This window comes from Lampris incognitus, chromosome 2 (assembly GCF_029633865.1).
Source record: "Lampris incognitus isolate fLamInc1 chromosome 2, fLamInc1.hap2, whole genome shotgun sequence".
In the NCBI taxonomy this organism is placed as follows: domain Eukaryota; kingdom Metazoa; phylum Chordata; class Actinopteri; order Lampriformes; family Lampridae; genus Lampris; species Lampris incognitus.
The window spans coordinates 96760132-96780261 of NC_079212.1; the positions used below are offsets into that span (position 1 = coordinate 96760132).

At 44.7% G+C, this 20130-nt stretch overlaps 1 protein-coding gene across 1 annotated transcript; it reads right to left on the reverse strand.

Annotated features, from left to right (window-relative positions):
• Positions 1 to 205: 205 nt before the first annotated feature.
• Positions 206 to 19611, reverse strand: LOC130107700 (transketolase-like). The gene is made up of 14 exons (XM_056274415.1): positions 19502 to 19611; positions 16421 to 16538; positions 16150 to 16263; positions 15856 to 15953; positions 14751 to 14942; positions 14338 to 14456; positions 14040 to 14236; positions 13728 to 13892; positions 9252 to 9408; positions 8621 to 8751; positions 8404 to 8487; positions 7390 to 7483; positions 1113 to 1235; positions 206 to 393 (listed from the first exon to the last, which is right to left on the reverse strand). Exons 1-14 carry the CDS (start codon positions 19606 to 19608, stop codon positions 206 to 208), a joined length of 1887 nt encoding a protein of 628 aa, XP_056130390.1. The 5' UTR covers positions 19609 to 19611.
• Between the last annotated feature and the right edge of the window lie 519 nt (positions 19612 to 20130).

The window sequence follows — 20130 nt, forward strand, 5'->3', positions numbered from 1 at the left end:
AAAGATGGATGAACATGGAACTTTATTTTAAAAACATACAGCACAAACTCACATTACTTTAGTCAAAACACAAGGGGGAGGGGGGCACTCACAGTGAAAGGGGTTTAAAGATCATGTGATGTGGGTGTCGTGTGATTTTTTAAACATACAGTTCCCCGTCATCTCAGGGATGGTGAGAAGATAGGTGGGTGGGGCAACATGAAATTCACTTGGCGTTGGCAGAGCTGCTGAGCATCTTGCGGACAGCCTGGGCGATGGCATCACGGTCGATCCCATAGATCTTAAGCAGCTCATGGGGTTTGCCGCTGCGGGGAACGTGGGACACTGCCAGACGATGCAGGCTGAAGCCAGACTCGTTGACAACTGCAGAGGACACTGCCTCCCCCAGGCCACCTGTGGAAAATAATTTCATCACGTAGGAGAAGAGAGGGGCGTGCCTCAAAGGCCAGAATCTCTATTCTGTCACGGCTCGGCCTCCTCATTGGCAGCAAGGAATGGCTAACATTACTAAATGCAAACATACATACAGAGGGACTCAAACCACGAGTATTTCTTTACACAGCATGCACAATGGACCAGTGGGCCACAAGGATGCTTTAAATCACCGTCTCTCTTTGTACAGCATGCCGCAGAGATGAAAAGAGTGAGAGAATAACAGATGTCAAATAGCTTTGGTCCAGTCCATGCCCCCGTCCACCCCCACCTCCGAATATGCAAAAGACCAGGCACAGGCCAGGCATAGCTGTCTCTGTTATCTAGGTCACAGTGAGCCCTATGGGTACACGCTCAGCTAAGGATATCTGACAGCACTCTGCATCTCTGGCCCTTACACTGTAAAAAAAAAAAAAGTGCCGCAATACATCGCATACAGCATACAACGGTCTGACTCTCTTTGCCCAATGACTTAATGCCACCACATAACAGCTCTGCCACTGAGCCAATAGAAACATGCCACGGCAACACACCCTGACATCTGGACCAATGAAAAGGCCCCGGCTGCATGCACGCATACATGCACAATGCTGAGAGGACCATGGTTTCCAGACCAGGATTAGGCACACAAAATGGAAAATCTCTCAAAAGTTATTTAATGATATTTCTTGGAGACGTACCTTCATAGTAGTGGTCCTCCACGGTGATGATACGTCCCCTAGTGGAATGGGCATGGTCGATGATTGTTTTGGCATCCAACGGTTTGATTGTAAAGGGGTCAATGATCCTGATTGAGATCCTCTCTGCAACGTCAACCATTTAATTTCAGTAGTGGAACAAAGCAGATTTTAGCTGCCATGCTTGAAATAATTTAAATCTATAAAAATGTGGAATTTCATAATGTAGTTATAAATCAGGTATCATTTTTAGACTCATTAGACTAAAGCGTGACATAAATTTTTTGCACAAATACGGTACTTTGGATCCAACCATTGAAATTATATTAAAACCTAAAACCAGTGACCTAACTGGTTTCTACTAGTGTGATTTTATGGCTAAATCTAAGATAGTGTTTCTGTCATGGAAGCATTAGTAGGATTCAGGGAAAGAAATTGCTACTGCTGGAATAAAAATGGGACAAGAAGCATAACAAGATTTCATTTCGGCTTTCAGGTCCCCAGTGGCTGTAACGCTAGTTCCTCAAGCAATCAGTTGCGTACAGGCTTTTTTTGGTATGTACAGTGCTGCTTGAAAGTATGTGAACCCCTTGAGCAGTTTAGATGTTTCTGTTGTTTTACCATGATTTTCTTATTCTATCATCACCAGTTTTTATGTATGAAATGTCAAATATATGTTTATCAATTGCATCTACTTATTTAGTGGGACTTGTTTTAGTAGCCCAAAAACTACATGAAACATGGAATTAGGGTATGTGCAAAAGTAAGTGAACCCCCAGCTGCATTGGTTAAGTCAAGCAGGTAACAGACTCGGGTGAAACACATTTGGGTGCTTAATTAATCAGTTAAGCAGACCAATGAAATGAGACATCCTTGGGAAAGGGTTTGGCCTGCACTAATTAAAAGAGAGAGGAAACCAACCAAACCCCTGTGGTCCCATTCAAATCAACAATGCCGAGAGCAAAGGAGATATCCGAGGACATGAAGAAGAGGGTAGTGACAGCCCATCAGTCTGGGGAGGGCTATAAGACCATCTCCAAAAGATTCCAGCTCCATCCATCCACTGTAAGACAAATAATTTACAAATGGATGGCCTTCAACATGACAGCAACTCTGCCTAGAAGTGGACGCCCATCAAAACTATCACCCAGAAGCACCAGAAAAATAATAAATCAAGTAAAGGCCAACCCACACATCACCTCTAGAGAGTTGCACATCTCTCTGGTAGCATCTGGGACAAATGTGCATGCGTCTACAATCAGACGGAAATTGAATAGCCATGACATTCATGGGAGGGTTGCTAGAAGTAAGCCTCTGCTCTCAAAAAAGAACAAAGCTGCCCATTTCAACTTTGCCAGAGAGCACTTGGACAAACCAGAGACCTTCTGGAAGTCCATTCTCTGAACAGACGAGTCCAAAATAGAATTATTCGGTCACAATCAAAACCAACATGTTTGGAGAAAAGCCAACACTGCATATGAAGAAAAGAACCTCCTCCCAACAGTGAAGCATGGTGGTGGAAATGTGAAGGTCTGGGGCTGCTTTTCTGCTTCTGGACCTGGATGACTCCATATTATCCAAGGAACCATGAATTTTCCGGCATATCAACAAATTCTTGACCAGAATCTCCTGCCATCAGTCAGGGAGTTGAAGCTGGGACGAAAATGGATTGTGCAACAAGACAATGACCCAAAGCATTCCAGCAAAACTACAAAGGAATGGCTTCAGAGAAAGAGGATTCATATTCTGGATTGGCCCAGTCAAAGTCTGGATCTTAATCCAATTGAAATGTTGTGGCGAGACCTGAAGAAGTTGGTACATACCAGATGTCCCTCCAACCTCTCTCAACTGGCTGAGTTCTGCAAGGAGGAGTGGGCAAAAAGCCCCATAAGCAGATGCGAGTGACTGGTTAGTGGTTACAGAAGACGTTTGGTTGAAGTAATGGCTGCAAAAGGAGGAGCCACAAGCTACTAATACAAGGGTTCACATATTTTTGCACATGTTAAATTTTCATTTTTAGTGAAATAAACCACCTTTGTTGAATTAAATAATGAAAATATATCGCTTTTTTGTGTGTGTCCATTATTTGGAAGGTGTGCTTTACAAATTGGGATTTGGATGTATGTGTAATAAGCTTATTTTAATGTTTTTTACAAAAACAGTGACCCTGTCTGGAGGGTTCACAAACTTTCAAGCAGCACTGTACATCTTTGATACATAAAGACTCGGGTTATGTTTTATTAATTTTCTATTCAACTTGTTTGAGCTGTAGATGAAGTTGGTCCAGTGCTAGATGCTAACGTTGCTAATGCTAATGTCGTCACATCAGTGTTGTAGTCGAGTCACTAAACCTCGAGTCCGAGTCGAGTCTAGAGTCCCCAGTGTTCGAGTCCGAGTCAAATCCCCATTACCTGAGTCCGAGTCCGAGTCATCAAGGTTGAGTCTGAGTCGAGTTCGAGTTAGGCATCTTAGCACTAACTGTTACTGAACATGAGCGTATGCACGTGAATCCGCATGTAGGTGGAACACACGTGCCTGCCCTTGCACGAAATTGAATAATGTTATGGCATTAATATAGCTATCAATATCTTATGCCAAATTATTAAGGCCTATTACAAAAAAACTAACAAAAACAAAAAAGTCTTTATCAATTAACAACCCCGAGTCCTCATCCCCAACTTCCGAGTCTGAATGCAGTCAATGCTCGGGTCCAAGTCCGAGTCATCAGTGCTCAAGTCCAAGTTGAGTCACGAGTCTTGAAAATCAGGACTCGAGTCAGACTCAAGTCCAAGTCCTGGACTCGAGTACTACAACACTGCATCGCATTACCTAATGCTTAGGCTTGACTCACAAAGTGCTGCACTGTTCATTTCAGAACTAGTGCCACCTCAGGCACTGTTAACAAGATGCTGCTCAATGATGTAAACATTTAAAGAGGAGAAACATGGTGACTATGGAAACAACCATGCTCATACAGTAACGTTTGATAAAGTACATGTACACGTAGATTTGCGGGACTTTGATCATGAAATCCATTCTTAATGCTGTTGCTTTTGCAAGGTATTATGTTTAATATGGATTTTTTTTAAATAATTGAGAGTATTTCTAGGCAATGGAGGACTGTTTGCTTTCTATGTTAAAATGTATGATTATTTATCTTAACTGAAAATGCTAAATAGACATCAGAAACATTGCAATTATGAGTGTCTTGATGCATGCTCAATAATCCAGGTAAGAAAATCAAAGAAGGTTGAATCAGTTCATCTGGATACAACGTTGTATCCAGATGAACTGATTCCAGCTTTGTTGATTGTAATTATGATGTTTCACAGCCTTAAATCACCAAATGTCATTTAATTACCATCAAATAACCAATGGCAGTCTTTGGAGAAATGCCTCTTTTGGCACCAGTTTTTTCACCCCCTGCAGGTTAAAATGCTTCAAAGCCGAGAGAAATGTTGATGCCTTGATCCAACCCTGTTTCAGGCAAATGTAAAAATGCATAGGGGTATAAAATAATTGTCTTTAACTGTATCCAACACTCTTTTGACTCCTGTTACATTTGATGACTGCTCTCTTATGCATTTCTGGATTGGTTTGACTGGATTTTATCGATTCATAAATCGCATTAAGAAACTGCTAGCAGTTGTTAGACTAGCAGGAGCCGTATTTGGCCCTGATTGCTACGAAACAGTGGCGGGTCTACAACAGTACTAGCGATCCCTCTCGTTGCCTAGCGACACAACATCCACACCATGATTGTTAGCAAAATGATTCCTAAAAAAAAAATCACTAACATGTTAGAATATGTTATAAACTTGTCAGGTCACTTCTACTTATATTATTGAACATATTATAAAACCAAAATGATTGACAAAGTGGTCCAAAAACCCCACCAATGGTGAAAATGAAACCCTATGAATTTTCACTATTGATGAAAAAATTGGTTGGATCCAGTAGTCTGAAAGCCCTGAAATGACAACACTTTAGAGGTCTGTTCTTTTTCTTCTTCGTCTTCTTCTTCTTCTTCCTTTCATATTACAAGTGTTAAAGGTTAATAAGTGAGCATCTTTGAGAAGATCACACAGACACATCTAATCATTTTCCATCTTGAGGAAGGCTGAGCCAGCATCTCCAGTGCATGCCAAAGCTGTGACCAAGGCAGGATGAACAGCACTAAGCTGACCAGAAGCAAGCTCAAGGGCTATCTGACCCCTGGTTTTTGGATGGATGATAACAGCTGGTAGAAATGTTTATGGTGAGTGGGTCACATTCAGCAGTGTTACAAAGTACTGGGGGATAAATGAGGAAAGTGACCTCACTTTTTTTTCAGCTAATTTCTCTCCTTTGGTGTCTAGAATTAAATATGACCTTCAAAGATGGGATAGTTTACCTCTGTCTTTGGTAGAATTAACACAGTTAAAATGAATATTTTGCCCAAATTTTTTATTTCTGTTCCAATGTCTCCCCCCTATTTCTGCCAAAACGTTTGTTTTTTTTTTTTTGTTTTTTTTTTAAAAACAATTGATCGAGCCATTTCTGGCTTTTTATGGTGTGGAAAGGCACCCAGAATCAGTAAATTGATTCTTCAGAGATGCAAATTAAATGGTGTATTATTGATGTATTATTGGGTGACACACATTCAAAAATTTCACTTTTGGCTTAATTCAACAGATCTGCCATGGTGCAAGTTAGAGGCACAGTCCTGTGTTTCATCTTCCCTAATGGCTCCGCTTACCTCCCTTAGTCCAACCAACCCCTCTGGCTTTACAAATAACCAAGTGGTACGTTCCACCCTCAAAATTTGGCATCAGTTCAGGAGGCATTTTAAATTTATTTCAGCACCCACTTTAGCTCCTGTACTGAGGAATCATTTATTCGACCCTCGTCTACAGACTCCACCTTTTCTGGATGGCACTACAAGGGCCTGACATTTTTTAAAGACCTGTATAAGGACGGCATCTTTCATAGTTTTGCTGATCTATCATGTGAATTTCATCTCCCGCCTTCTCATCTCTTCCGTTATTTTCAAATTGGGCACTGTGTTAAATCTTTGTTTCCACTTTTCCCCTCCTTTCCTCCGAGTCAACCCCGGGATGAGTTTCTCAGCACCGATCCCCATCAAAAGTCACTCATTTCGAAGGTTTCTAACAAACTTCTGTCACGTGACCGTTCACCAGCCACTAAAGTTAAGGCTGCCTGGCAGCTTGAACTGGGCTTGAACCCAGATGAGGACTGGTGGGGATGTTGCTCTTAAGAAAATTCAGACAAGCTCAGCTTGCGCTCGACTCGCACTCACACAGTTCAAGGTACTATTTAGGGTTCATCTTTCCAAAGCGCGATTGTCACCAATTTATCCATATATCACTGACCGTTGCGATAAATGTCATACTTCATCCTGCAATCTCACCCCTGCAATCTCCTCCCGTCCTTTATTGTCTTGTTTTTGGCAGAACTACTGTGATACTATGTCAAAAATACTTCGGAAAACTATAAAAGTCTCTCCCCATACTGCCATATTTGGGCTCCCAGAAGGTTACTACCAATTCACCTCCAAGCAGTTAGATGTTCTAGCTTTCACTTCCTCACTTGGCGAGATGCCACCTACTTCTCCACGGGAAGTCTACCAGAGCTCCCTGCAGCGCTCAGTGGCTCGGGAATACCAGGTCCTCTCTTAAGCCAGAGAAGATCAGACCCGCTGTAAGAGGGAACTCTGATAACCTCTATGGCAGATGGCAACCCTTTCTGATGTTTTTTATAACTCTCTTCAATCTCTTTCTCCTGATTAATGCCCCCCTCCCCTCCCATCCCTTTTTTCCCTGCTCTTCTTCTCTTCTTTTTTTCCTTCTTTTTTTTCTTCTAAGGTTGTTATGGTTGGGTTGATTTATTAATTGACTTGTTTGCTTCATGAATGTGTTCTTGTTTTGTTTTTGTTGTTTTGTTGTTGTTGATACTACAAAAATGTTCAATAAAAAAAAGATATATATATAAAAACAGTGTAACAGCTAGAGACACAGAAAGACCCTCTTTTCTTGAGAGGTTTTATAGAAATTAGCTTTGGAGGAAAGTGATTATTACTTAGAACATTTCCTTCTGGCACGAACGTGTAGACGGGTCATCTCTGGGGAAAATCGGTTCAAATTGTACTTGTCCAGAACTCATGTGCATCTTATACACACATTACACTCCAAGAGCTGTCTGGTTTGCCTTCTGTTGGGTCTGTCATGCATTTCCGTTCTTGGTACACATTGTTCGAATGAGCGACCGGCTTTTACTTCACCTTTCTTTAGCTGCTCGGCTGCAGCCAGAGCCTCATGCAGGGTGACCCCAGCAGCCACCACAGTCACTTGGTCTTCCTTGCTCTGATGCACCACCTTTACCAGAGAAAAATGAAATACTGATGGTTAAACTTTACCCCTTGTCACACATCCTAAGCTAGCATTCTAATGAAAATGGTTGAAAAGAAAAAAAAAAGCATCTATCCCTCGTGATAGATTATCAGCTTTAGGTTGTAGCTTTGTAAAGTGGGCCCATTTGGGACTGAATAAATCAATAATGGATTTTTCAGACATAGAAATCCTTTCAGTTTGTGTGTATCACCCATGGTGGCACTCAAAGCTTACATACGAAGGATATTTTTACATATATATATATCCAGGATCCAATAATCCTGGATAATAAATAGTGTGTGGTGTATGTAAGGTGCTGTGTGTGTGTGTGTGTGTGTGTGTGTGGGCTCAGCCTTAATAAATGTGCATATATGAATGTAGTTGTTTTTATATTTGTGTGTGTTTGTGTATGCCAAGCTACGTCTGTGTGTGTGTGTGTGTGTGTTTGTGTGTCAATTGACAGTTGATGATTGCTTATAGCATGAAACAGGCTTGTGCTGTCTCAAAGAATTTACTTGACTCACTGGAATATATACAGAGGTGTATGTATATATGTGTGTGTTTGTGTATGTATATATATATATATATATATATATATATATAAAATAACAGTTTGGTCTGTTACATAGGCATATCCATTATACCGGTGAGGTGACAGCTAAATAAAATGCACAAGTGTGTTTTATTCCACATCTGCGTGGGTTTCCTCTGGGTGCTCCGGTTTCCTTACTAAAATTGTCCTTAGCTGTGTGTGTGTTGGCCCTGTGATGGACTGGTGGCCTGTCAAGGGTGTTTCCCCGCCTGCTGCCCAATGACTGCTGGGATAAGCTCCAGCATCCCGCAACCCGAATTCGGATAAGCGGCTTGGATGATGGATGGAATGGATGGACGGAGGAGTGTTTTACCTTAGCCTGTCCGACATGAAAGTCCTCGTTGCTGTTGTAGATGATCGCATTCTCTGGGCGGCTCGTTCGGATGTAGCAAACACCCTTCATGCACAGAAAAACAACGAGAGGCATGGAATATAAAGTATTCTGATAACCGAAGTGCTGCTTTACAAACATGTGTTAGTCATCTCTTATCGGTGTTTCAATTTTAGCCAAACAAAAATGACACAAGTACCTTCGTGCTCGCAGCCAGCTCCACAGCCTTCTCAGTAGACACACCGTCGCTGGGGTAGAAAATAGTGGCGGTGGGAAGAGCCCTGAACATGGCCATGTCCTCGAGGCCCATCTGAGAAGGGCCTTCCTCCCCTGGTATGCACACACACAGTGATGATACACACTGCCAACAGCCTGGTAACCCTTGCCTTATAATATTTTAACAACACACATGTGCCAGTGAGGCATGCAGACAGACGGGCTGACAGAGCGACATGCGGTATACCTGCACTAACAGAGGGACACCTGGTTCCCTCCTGGTGACAGCTTCCAGGAAAGGTGAAAGAGGGAAGGGCTGAGTACTAGGAGCAGGGCCACAGAGGGCGAAGGGTGAGGAAAACACAGCATTAAGAGGGAGAAAGAGACGGTTGGAGCAAAACACACATACACACAACACAGTGTTCTCATTTTGACTGTTCGTTTCTATTCAGGAGGGTGCGAGAGTGGCACGTGAGGAGAACGGGTGTTTCGGAGTGGCGGGCGTCAGTGCACTGGACAATGGTGAACGTGTGCGAGGGTGTGGGTGTGGTGTATAGGATCAAGTGAGGTTTATACAGCAGAGAAGATGGGACAGACAGCTCGGGTTTACTAACCAGTGGACAGGCCACAGTGGGAGCCACACAGGTTGATGTTGCTCTCCGAGATGGCGGCCATGCGGAGCTGGTCGTAGGCGCGGGTGAAGAAGGAGGCCAGAGTGCTGGCAAACACAATGTTCCTCTCCCGGGCAGCACAGCCTATGGCAACACTGACCTAGGAGGTGAATAAGGACACATGGGTTGATCCCATGTCTAAATAAGCACATACAGCAGTTCGCCTATATCTGAACGCGAGGATCATCCAGACGGCGGTTGGCAGCCGCCACATTTGGGAGGATGAAGCGTCCCTCTTTGAAGCACAGACCAAGTTAATAAGAAACTAAAGTGGGAAGAGTCTGTGTCAGAGCTGAGGAGCTTACAGTCCCATATGAACGGAATCAGCAGCCTGCCTCCTTTCACAAATCATTTCCTGTCTCCGAAACCAGCCCTGATCCCTCGGAAGGGGGCGGCAAAAGGCAGATTTTTTTTCCTTCTATTCCTGCAGCTTAAATCAAATGGGTACTTTGTTTTTTTTTCGTAACCTGGTTCTTTTTCTGTACTATATTGGTTATGATTCGAGTTTACTCACCGGCTTCATTGTTGAGAGTTTGGATACGAGACCGCCACTGGGCCCAGCGTTGCACTGTTGTCTTTTATGGGGCAACCAAACAGGGGCGTCAGACATGCCTCACCAAGTCTAATTCAACCCAATTATTCTAAACCACATATTTGGAAGTGCGAACGAAAGTGGGAGTTAAAAGTTGTCACCCGAAATGTACAGTATTACCAACGATGGCCCATGACATCGCTGAGCTACTTCCTGGTGCAACTTGCAGGAATGAGCGGTCTATATTTACCATAGGTAACCGTCCATAAACCACCCAGCCAGTGCAACAGGAAGTCTTAGGTAATGAGAACTCACTCATGTCCACCGTTTAACTTCAGCACTAGGGGTATTTTTTATTGTTGTTGTTGAAAGGAAGGGACAGGTGTTCAGGCCTTGTGTTCAGATGCCCCGTAAGACGCCGTTGTAAAGAAATGTCTAGCGGTGGTCCCACGTCCAAAATCTCCAAAATGAAGCCAGTGAATAAAAGGATATTATAGGGATATGGGCAAAAACTACGCAAGGACGAAAAAAATACAGAAACTGAATAACAAGCAATAACCCTTGAAACTGCAAAAGCAATACCGCAGCAAGAGTAAAAAGTACAAGTGAGGACGTCTCATGTCCATGTCAGAGAAATCAGTTTCACTTTCAGCCAAGTCCAGTTGCACTTGATCAACTCCTTTGGATAACCATGACCTGGATGAATGAGAACATTCACAGACATCTTTCAGCCATGTCTTCACTACATACCTGAAAACAGAACTATAGTAACAATTAGCTCCACGAGCTGTCTGTCTATCTGTCCGTCCGTCCATCTATCTGTCCGTCCGTCCATCTATCTGTCCACCTATCTGTCCATCTATCTATCTATCTATCTATCTATCTATCTATCTATCTATCTATCTATCTATCTATCTATCTATCTATCTATCTATCTATCTATCTATCTATCTATCTATCTATCTATCTATCTATCTATCTATCTATCTATCTATCTATCTACCTGTCTGTCTGTCTGTCTGTCTGTCTGTCTGTCTGTCTGTGTATCTATTTATCTATCTGTCCGTCCATCCATCCGTCCGTCCCTCTCTCTCGGTCGGTCGGTCGGTCGGTCGGTCGATCCATCTATCTATCTATCTATCTATCTATCTATCTATCTATCTATCTATCTATCTATCTATCTATCTATCTATCTATCTATCTATCTATCTATCTATCTATCTATCTATCTATAACAATAATGCATCTTTATGTACGTATGTACTTACAGTCTGATTTTACAGTAGCAGGGTTCTCTGTGTAATTGTAATTGTCCCTGACGGGGAAGTGTGTGCTTTCTATAAGCCGTTCAGTCTCCACATCATCAGCTTGTGGCGGCTGCCGTGCATTCAGCCAGATGGCCCCACCCTCTGATTAATATTTCACTTCTGAATACGCTTGTCATAACTGCTTCTCATCACACAGACACGCCTGACCTAGATTGCAGCTGGCTGCTGCTGCTGGAGCCACAAGAGTTGCAGGAATGAGGGCTTGATCACCTCTCTCCCAAATGTTAATCTGAGGTCAGACTAACAGTGATAACAGAGGGAGGAGCAGGGAGGAATCTGAGGCTGCGGGGCCGCCGGGAGCAGCAGCAGGAGCTGCGCGGGCCGCAGAGAGGTGTTCTGTAAGTGGGTCATGTGTTCAGCTGTTGTTGCATTATAGATGCACAACCTATCAATTATTGAGTGAGCCGGTCTCAGACTCACAGTGGAGGTAAGTGACTGTACACTCGGCCAACCAGGGGCCGAGACAGAGGCATTTACTTAGCAAATCAGCACCAGCTAGGAAGAGAAAGAGACAGTTTGATTTGCCAGTAGGATTCTGCATGTTTTGAAGAGGACATGTGTGTGATTCATATTCTAAATGTGGTGCATCAGAAAGAAAGGAGATATATATGTGTATATATATATATATATATATATATATATATATATATATATATATATATATATACACTACCGTTCAAAAGTTTGGGATCACCCAAACAATTTTGTGTTTTCCATGAAAAGTCACACTTATTCACCACCATATGTTGTGAAATGAATAGAAAATAGAGTCAAGACATTGACAAGGTTAGAAATAATGATTTGTATTTGAAATAAGATTTTTTTTACATCAAACTTTGCTTTCGTCAAAGAATCCTCCGTTTGCAGCAATTACAGCATTGCAGACCTTTGGCATTCTAGCTGTTAATTTGTTGAGGTAATCTGGAGAAATTGCACCCCACGCTTCCAGAAGCAGCTCCCACAAGTTGGATTGGTTGGATGGGCACTTCTTTGAGCAGATTGAGTTTCTGGAGCATCACATTTGTGGGGTCAATTAAACGCTCAAAATGGCCAGAAAAAGAGAACTTTCATCTGAAACTCGACAGTCTATTCTTGTTCTTAGAAATGAAGGCTATTCCATGCGAGAAATTGCTAAGAAATTGAAGATTTCCTACACCGGTGTGTACTACTCCCTTCGGAGGACAGCACAAACAGGCTCTAACCAGAGTAGAAAAAGAAGTGGGAGGCCGCGTTGCACAACTGAGCAAGAAGATAAGTACATTAGAGTCTCTAGTTTGAGAAACAGACGCCTCACAGGTCCCCAACTGGCATCTTCATTAAATAGTACCTGTTAGAGCCTGTTTGTGCTGTCCTCTGAAGGGAGTAGTACACACCGGTGTAGGAAATCTTCAATTTCTTAGCAATTTCTCGCATGGAATAGCCTTCATTTCTAAGAACAAAAATAGACTGTCGAGTTTCAGATGAAAGTTCTCTTTTTCTGGCCATTTTGAGCGTTTAATTGACCCCACAAATGTGATGCTCCAGAAACTCAATCTGCTCAAAGAAGTGCCCATCCAACCAATCCAACTTGTGGGAGCTGCTTCTGGAAGCGTGGGGTGCAATTTCTCCAGATTATCTCAACAAATTAACAGCTAGAATGCCAAAGGTCTGCAATGCTGTAATTGCTGCAAATGGAGGATTCTTTGACGAAAGCAAAGTTTGATGTAAAAAAAATCTTATTTCAAATACAAATCATTATTTCTAACCTTGTCAATGTCTTGACTCTATTTTCTATTCATTTCACAACATATGGTGGTGAATAAGTGTGACTTTTCATGGAAAACACGAAATTGTTTGGGTGATCCCAAACTTTTGAACGGTAGTGTATATCCCAATTGTACTTGGCCAATTGCCCCACTCTTCCGAGCCATCCCGGTCACTGCTCCACCCCCTCTGCTGATCCGGGGAGGGCTGCAGACCACCACATGCCTCCTCCGATACATGTGGTGGTCTGCAGCCCTCCCCAGATCAGCAGCATTTGGCCAACCCCCCCACTCTTCCGAGCTGTCCCAGTCTTTACTCCACCCCCTCCACCAAGTCGGGGGGGGGGGGGGCTGCAGACTACCACATGCCTCCTCCGATACAGATGGAGTCGCCAGCTGCTTCTTTTCACCTGACAGTGAGGAGTTTCGCAAGGGGGACGTAGCACGTGGGAGGATCAAGCGCTAGTGCAGCGACCAGGACACATACCCACATCCGGCTTCCCACCCGCAGACACGGCCAATTGTGTCTGTAGGGGACGCCCGACCAAGCCGGAGGTAACACGGGGATTCGAACCGCCGATCCCCGTGTTGGTAGGCAACGGAATAGACCGCTACGCTACCCGGACGCCCTAAAAGAAAGGATGTATGATAAAAGTTTAAGGTAAAGCTGATAATAACAAATATACATATGTTGTAAAAAAAATTTTTTAAAAAACCCACAGAGCTAAAATTATTTTTGTTGCCCTGTGAAATGAACAAATTGTGACAGGGTTTTCAAAAAAGTGTCGTGTTTTTTTGTTTGTTGGGAATATTATACCATGTTCTGCTGAGCAATGTAGCACTCGACAAAGCGGTTTGGGTGCTCGTTCTTGAAGATTTCTGAATAGGTGAGGTTGTTGGTGTCTCCATCAAGTGCCACAACGCGCTCATTGTAGCGGCCTAGCTTGGCCAGGGCCATCCCATAGGCCTTACGTGTAGCCATCTACAGAGAGAGAGAGGGAGAGAGAGACCAGGAATTACCAAATACACACAAACACACGGCTGCTGGGTTGTCTACTTACTGGTGTCATTCCCCCGGGTGTGTGCATGTGTGAATGTGTGTGTGTGGGGGGCTGGGGATTCAAACCACCTTCTCTCCAGGCTTGTAGCTGGGTGCACTAGGCATCCTGATGTTCCTCAAGCTGACCGGCGGGGAGTCCTCCATGGGGGCGGCAGGGTACAGGCGCTTGCTCGTGTTCATGACGCGACTCTGCAGATCCTTCAGGACCACGTCTGCCATGTCCTTGGGCAGGGGCTTGGCGTGCCAGCCCATCTTATCCTCTGCAGCTAAAAAAACCACATAAAACGGCGTTTCACATCATCTGCGAACGCGCTGAGAGCGGTGCAGCGACACACATGTATGTGGGCGACTGACAGAGTGACAGTACCTGGGATGCCCTTCCCCTTGGTGGTTTTAGCAATGATGGCAGTGGGTTGATGGCGCGGCTGGCTCAGAGCCTTGCACAGCTCCTCCACGCTGTGACCATCCACAATGATGGAATGCCAACTACACACACACACACGCACATCAGAGACAACACATCAGGGCGAGCATGGTGTGTGTCATGTAGACAGACGTACAGAGATTACTCAATAGATGTCATGTTTAACGGCACAAGGAACAGTGACATCATATCCTGTGTATTGTTAAAAGTACCCATTGACTTTTTTTTTCACAGTATGGTCATTCAAACAAAATACTTGCGTCTCTCTCTCTCTCTCTTTGTTTCTCTAGCTCGCTCACCCACACAAGCACACAAACTGACCACACACTCAGATGTTTCCTCATACAGCCATTTACCCGAAAGCTTCGCATCGCCTCTGATATTTCTCTACGTGGTGCTGCAGAGGTGCGGCGTCGCTCTGGCCCAGACGGTTGATGTCCATTATGGCCACTAGGTTGTCCAGCTGATAGTAGGAGGCGAAGGACATGGCCTCCCAGACAGCGCCCTCCGACAGCTCCCCATCCCCCAGCAGACAGTACACACGATAACTGAAGTGCAAGAGAGGGCGGGGTCATGTACTGTGTGCACACGTGTGCGTGTGTATGTATGTGTGTGTGTGTGTGTGTGTGTGTGTGTGTGTGTGTGTGTGTGTGTGTGTGTGTGTGTGTGTGTGTGTGTCTGGGGAGGAGAGCTACCAAGAAATGCGCCTCAACACTTTTCTACTCCGATTATTTTGATTTCCTTAATCTGACAAAATGGATTGGCATGGAATGGAAACTCCCCGAGGGAGGCATGAGGAGTGGCTGTTGAATTCCCCTTCTTCTTCCCCCGCCACACAAGGAACTGCTTCTGAAAGCCATCTTTCGGAATAACCCCGGGGTCATTCAGCCAGGAGAAATTCTCATCAGATGATCAAATATCACCCACTGAGTCAACATTTCTCGTCTTTTTTTTTTTTTTGCCAAATTGATGCTTTTTCTCAGATAAATCTCCCACACCTCCTATTAAAAAGGTAAATAAGGAGCTCATAGGCATGAGAATAATGGACTGAGCACATGCAAATTTGACTGATCGTGAGATGAAATCTGTCAGCACGGTAAAAATAACTGAGATATGACTGCCGGGCCTGGGATTATTGGAGCAGAAGAATTAGGAGAGCAGAGTGTGCACCCACACACACACACACACACACACACCCAAACAACCTGAAAAAAAATCTCGCTGTGAACCCGGAATACCAAATGTAATGTGCACACCTCAGATTTCAACGTGACGAAACCTTTGTTTCCGTGTGCACACAAGTCCGCTCCTTGCAAAATACACCAATGTAAACCGCTAGAGAAGTGCGCTAAGAGTGTGTGTGGACCTGTGTGTGTATGATGTGTGCGAACATTTGCCTTTGTGCATGTGTGGTGTGCATTCATGTATGGTCCGCTGTGTGTGTTTGAGTAAAACTCGTACCTGGACTTATCAAAGTATTTCCCAGTGTACGCCATCCCACAAGCTACGCCCAGGCCTTGTCCCAGAGAACCAGTGGCCACATCCACAAACTGCTGCTTCTGCAATGAAGGCAAACAACCGATGCACGCACGCACACACACACACACACACACACACACACACACACACACACACACACACACACACACACACACGCATGCACAAACTTAAATGTCATTAGGACTTAACAGACATTGTGCTCATAGATTTTCAGTTCACGGTTCTGCGGCGTGTGACGGGATGCGGGGCTCTCACGGGTGTAGGGTGGCCTTCAAGTGTGGAGTCGACCTGGCACAGATTGAGCAGCTCGCTCTCCTTCAGGTAGCCCGTCTCTGCCCACATGGAGTAAAGCGCCGGAGCGGCATGACCCTGGGCACGAAAGAAAGGGACATGAAACAGCAGTCGGACAGTTCACATTATCACACACACACACACACACACACAGACACACAATAGGAGATGAGAGTAACATGCAGCGCTGCTGGCACGCTGCAGGCCCTGGAGGACGGGACAGGGTCTCTCGCACCTTGGACAGGATGAAGCGGTCGTTGTTGAAGTTGCGTGGATCTTCAGGGTGGTACTTCATGGTGTGGAAGAAAAGCACGGACATGATTTCGGCCACACTGCAGCATGACGTGGGGTGCCTGGGGGACAGGAGACAGGGCGGGCTTCACGTCAGTAACACACGTAGCCTAGTGTCTTGTGAAGCTTGTGGTTGAACATGATTTTTAGCTTTCATTTTATAATTTATGGAAATGAGCTGGACGCACATAGATCTACTACCCCCCACACACACACACACGCACACACAAACACACAACCATAGGTGAGAGACATCTCCCATGTAAGAAAGTTTACTCTCCAGATGGTGCAGCCCTACTTTCCTGCGTCACTTCCTCTGTGAGGGTGATGGAAGTACGTGTCAGTAGGGACCGAGTACATGTCAGTAGGGACCGAGTACATGTCAGTAGGTACCGAGTACATGTCAGTAGGGACCGAGTACATGTCAGTAGGTACCGAGTGTAAACAGACTGAAGGTGCTCTGCATGTATGACATCACAGTTCTCCTGGAACCGGGTCGTTACGGCTGCAGAGAACTTTAAGTGGGAGGATGTAGGTACCGCCACACCACCCGGACGTCCCGTCCGGTCTATTCCGTTGCCTACCAACACGGAGATTGCCGGTTCAAATCCCTATGTTATCTCCGGCTTGGTCGGGCGTCCCTTACAGACACAATTGGCCGTGCCTGCGGGTGGGAGGCTGGATGTGGGTGTGTGTCTTGGTCGCTGCACTAGCGCCTCCTCTGGTCGGTCGGGGCGCCTGTTCGGGGGGAGGGAATAGCATGATCATCTCACGCGCTACGTCCCCCTGGTGAAACTCATTGTCAGGTGAAAAGAAGCGGCTGGTGACTCCACATGTATCGGAGGAGGCATGTGGTAGTCTGCAGCCTCCCCCACCGGATCAGCAGAGAGGGTGGAGCAATGACCAGAAGGCTCGGAAGAGTGGGGTGGTTGCAACTGGGGAAAAAAAGGGGGGAAAAATCCCCCTCCCCCAAACAAAAGATTACAGAAAGTAATTACTGAATAAGAAAATCTAATCTATGATAATATAGCAAATGAATGACTCCATAAACAGAAAATATGTTAATAAATAAATAAGTAAATAAATATGGATTCTCTTTCAACAGATATGATGCACGGAAGAAGATGTAAAAGTCCACGTCACCAGCAAAACTCTTCTTCAGGGGCACGGATCGGAAAAAAAAATTACGCGGGCTCCGGAAATAAAAAAAAAAATTGCGCTACCATCCACATCATTAAATCTGAATTTGCAGGTTGCACTAATTCATGTACAAAAATATGTCTCAAGGGTGCAGCTATAGATGATCAGTTATTAATTTTGTTTGGATGTACAGCCATCTTACTACAGATCACGTTTGCAGATGATAACCCTGCATCTCAAAATACTTTGCACCAGAACGAACGACTTGTCCTCAGCAAACACGGTTGACTCTGGTTTTCTCGTGTCACTTAAAAACACATGAAGCAACCGTCTTTGGTACAAAACCGATGCACCCTCAAACCACAGAACCACATGGAACCACTATAGACCATCTCCGGTGGGGCCCGACGGACATTCAGGTTTAACAGTGTTCAGCGTCATCAGGGTCAAGACGCTTACACCACTTTCATGCCATGGGGATCTGATCTCTCGCCATTGAGGAGCCAGCTAGGTCCACATAGACCAGCTGGGTCTACATAGACCAGCTGCTACAAGGCACGTGAATGAGAACAGTGACGAGAAATCAAAAGCCAGTGTTGTCACTTCAATACTGTGGAGGTCCTGAGCGGGGTGTGATGACTATCTGATCATTTTCACATCAGTGTTAGGGATCCAGTTCGGTTCGGTTCGGTGATGCCCTTCACCCTGATCAGCATCGCTTCAACTTCTGGACAACACGTTTCGGGTGGCTGAGCTCCAATACGGGATCACATAGCAAAATACAAATAAACACAAAAACCATCGAAAGTGTCAAGCAGCAACCGAGACCTGTAGTAACGATACCCGTTTCAGCAGTTTCCCAGTATAATGACCACTCTCATGGCTTGTGGGCGCCATTATACAAAACCTACATCCCCCAAATGCGACGAGGACTTAGAGGGTTTGCACACGGCCTTGTTTCATCACCAAAGAAGCAAAATCCTTTTTCCAGTCCTAGCAGGTTTGCAGTAAGGACACAGCCTGTACATGCGCAGAGCAACCGATGTGCAGCCATCCTGCATACAGTGCACATCAGCCAGGGCAGAGATGATGACAGACTGTCACGACTCCAAACGGAGACGGTCATATAACATTTTCCCCCCTCATAAAAAATAATCAAACACGATATTCACAATTCAGACAGAGGGGAAGTGGTTCGGAATTAAAATCTAAAGCGAGTTTAGTTTTTCTTGTAACTAAATTTCTCAACATTTCCGCTTATAGCTCTTACCGCTGAAAGACGGACAATCGTCACCGGAAAAAAAATAAAATGATCTTTTGTCGTCGGCTGTGATGATATGAAAATGACTCACAACAACTTAAGAACTCAGTAAAAGCTGAGTTGGAGCAGATCACGCTTGCAAGTAAACAAAATTTTAACCAAAAAAAGAAGAAAAAAAAAATACCACAATACAAATTGATATTGAAACTTCGTTGTTTTATTCGTTTACTTCATGGAAGGACTCAAAGCACAGTCTAACCATTCACAAGTCCATAACGTTCCAGTTATTCTGTCGGCGATGAACAAGAACAAAGGAGGAACATGCTGTTCCCTTTGCTTTTCACCTGCTTGCATGTGTATGAGTGTGTACGTGCATGAGTGTGTGTGTGTGTGGGGGGGGGCAATGTACTGGGGTGTAAGTGCAAAGGTATAGATGTTGGATGATACATTCAATAATGGATTCTGCAACTAATTCAGTTTGCACGCTTTCATATTGTGCATGCTATTGTGCACAGGGTGTTCGCAGTCTTGTGGAGTTCATGCTTAAGTGTGCGTTGTTTTGGGGTTTTTTTGTCCTTTTTTATTTTTTGTTTCTTTTTTTTGGAGTAAGTAGAGGAGACTTACCCACTGCCTGCAGCAGTTGTCGCCTTGATGGAGTTGATTCTGAGGCGGTTGGCGATATTCCTTAGCGCCTGCACTGTTTGCTGGTCAGGTTTGTGGTAGTCCTCCATGAAGGCAAAATGACAGGTTCCACAGCACCAAAAAAAGCAGTCCAACTGTGATCCTAAAACAGGGATGTGTGTGTATGTGTGTGTGTATGGGAGAGTGAGGGTTGGCAAAGAGCGGCAACCGGCTTGTGTGTGTGTGAGTGGCAGAAAGAGAGAGAGAGAGAGAGAGAGAGAGAGAGAGAGAGAGAGAGAGAGAGAGAGAGAGAGAGAGAGTGAGAGAGAGTGAGAGAGAGTGCGAGTGAGTGAGTGACTGAGAGAGAGAGAGAGAGAGAGAGAGAGAGTGAAAGAGAGAGTGAGTGAGTGGAAGAGAGAGTGAGTGAGTGGAAGAGAAGCAGGATTTATCCAGTCATGCACATGCACACACACACACACACACACACACACACACACACACACACACACACACACACGAAAAGGAGGGGGCAGCCAGTGACGTAGGATAAGGTCTTACTGCTAATGTGGAATGGTTTTCATTGGTTACTTACTGTATGATAGGGATGGAGGCAGTGTGTCACAGGCGGGGAC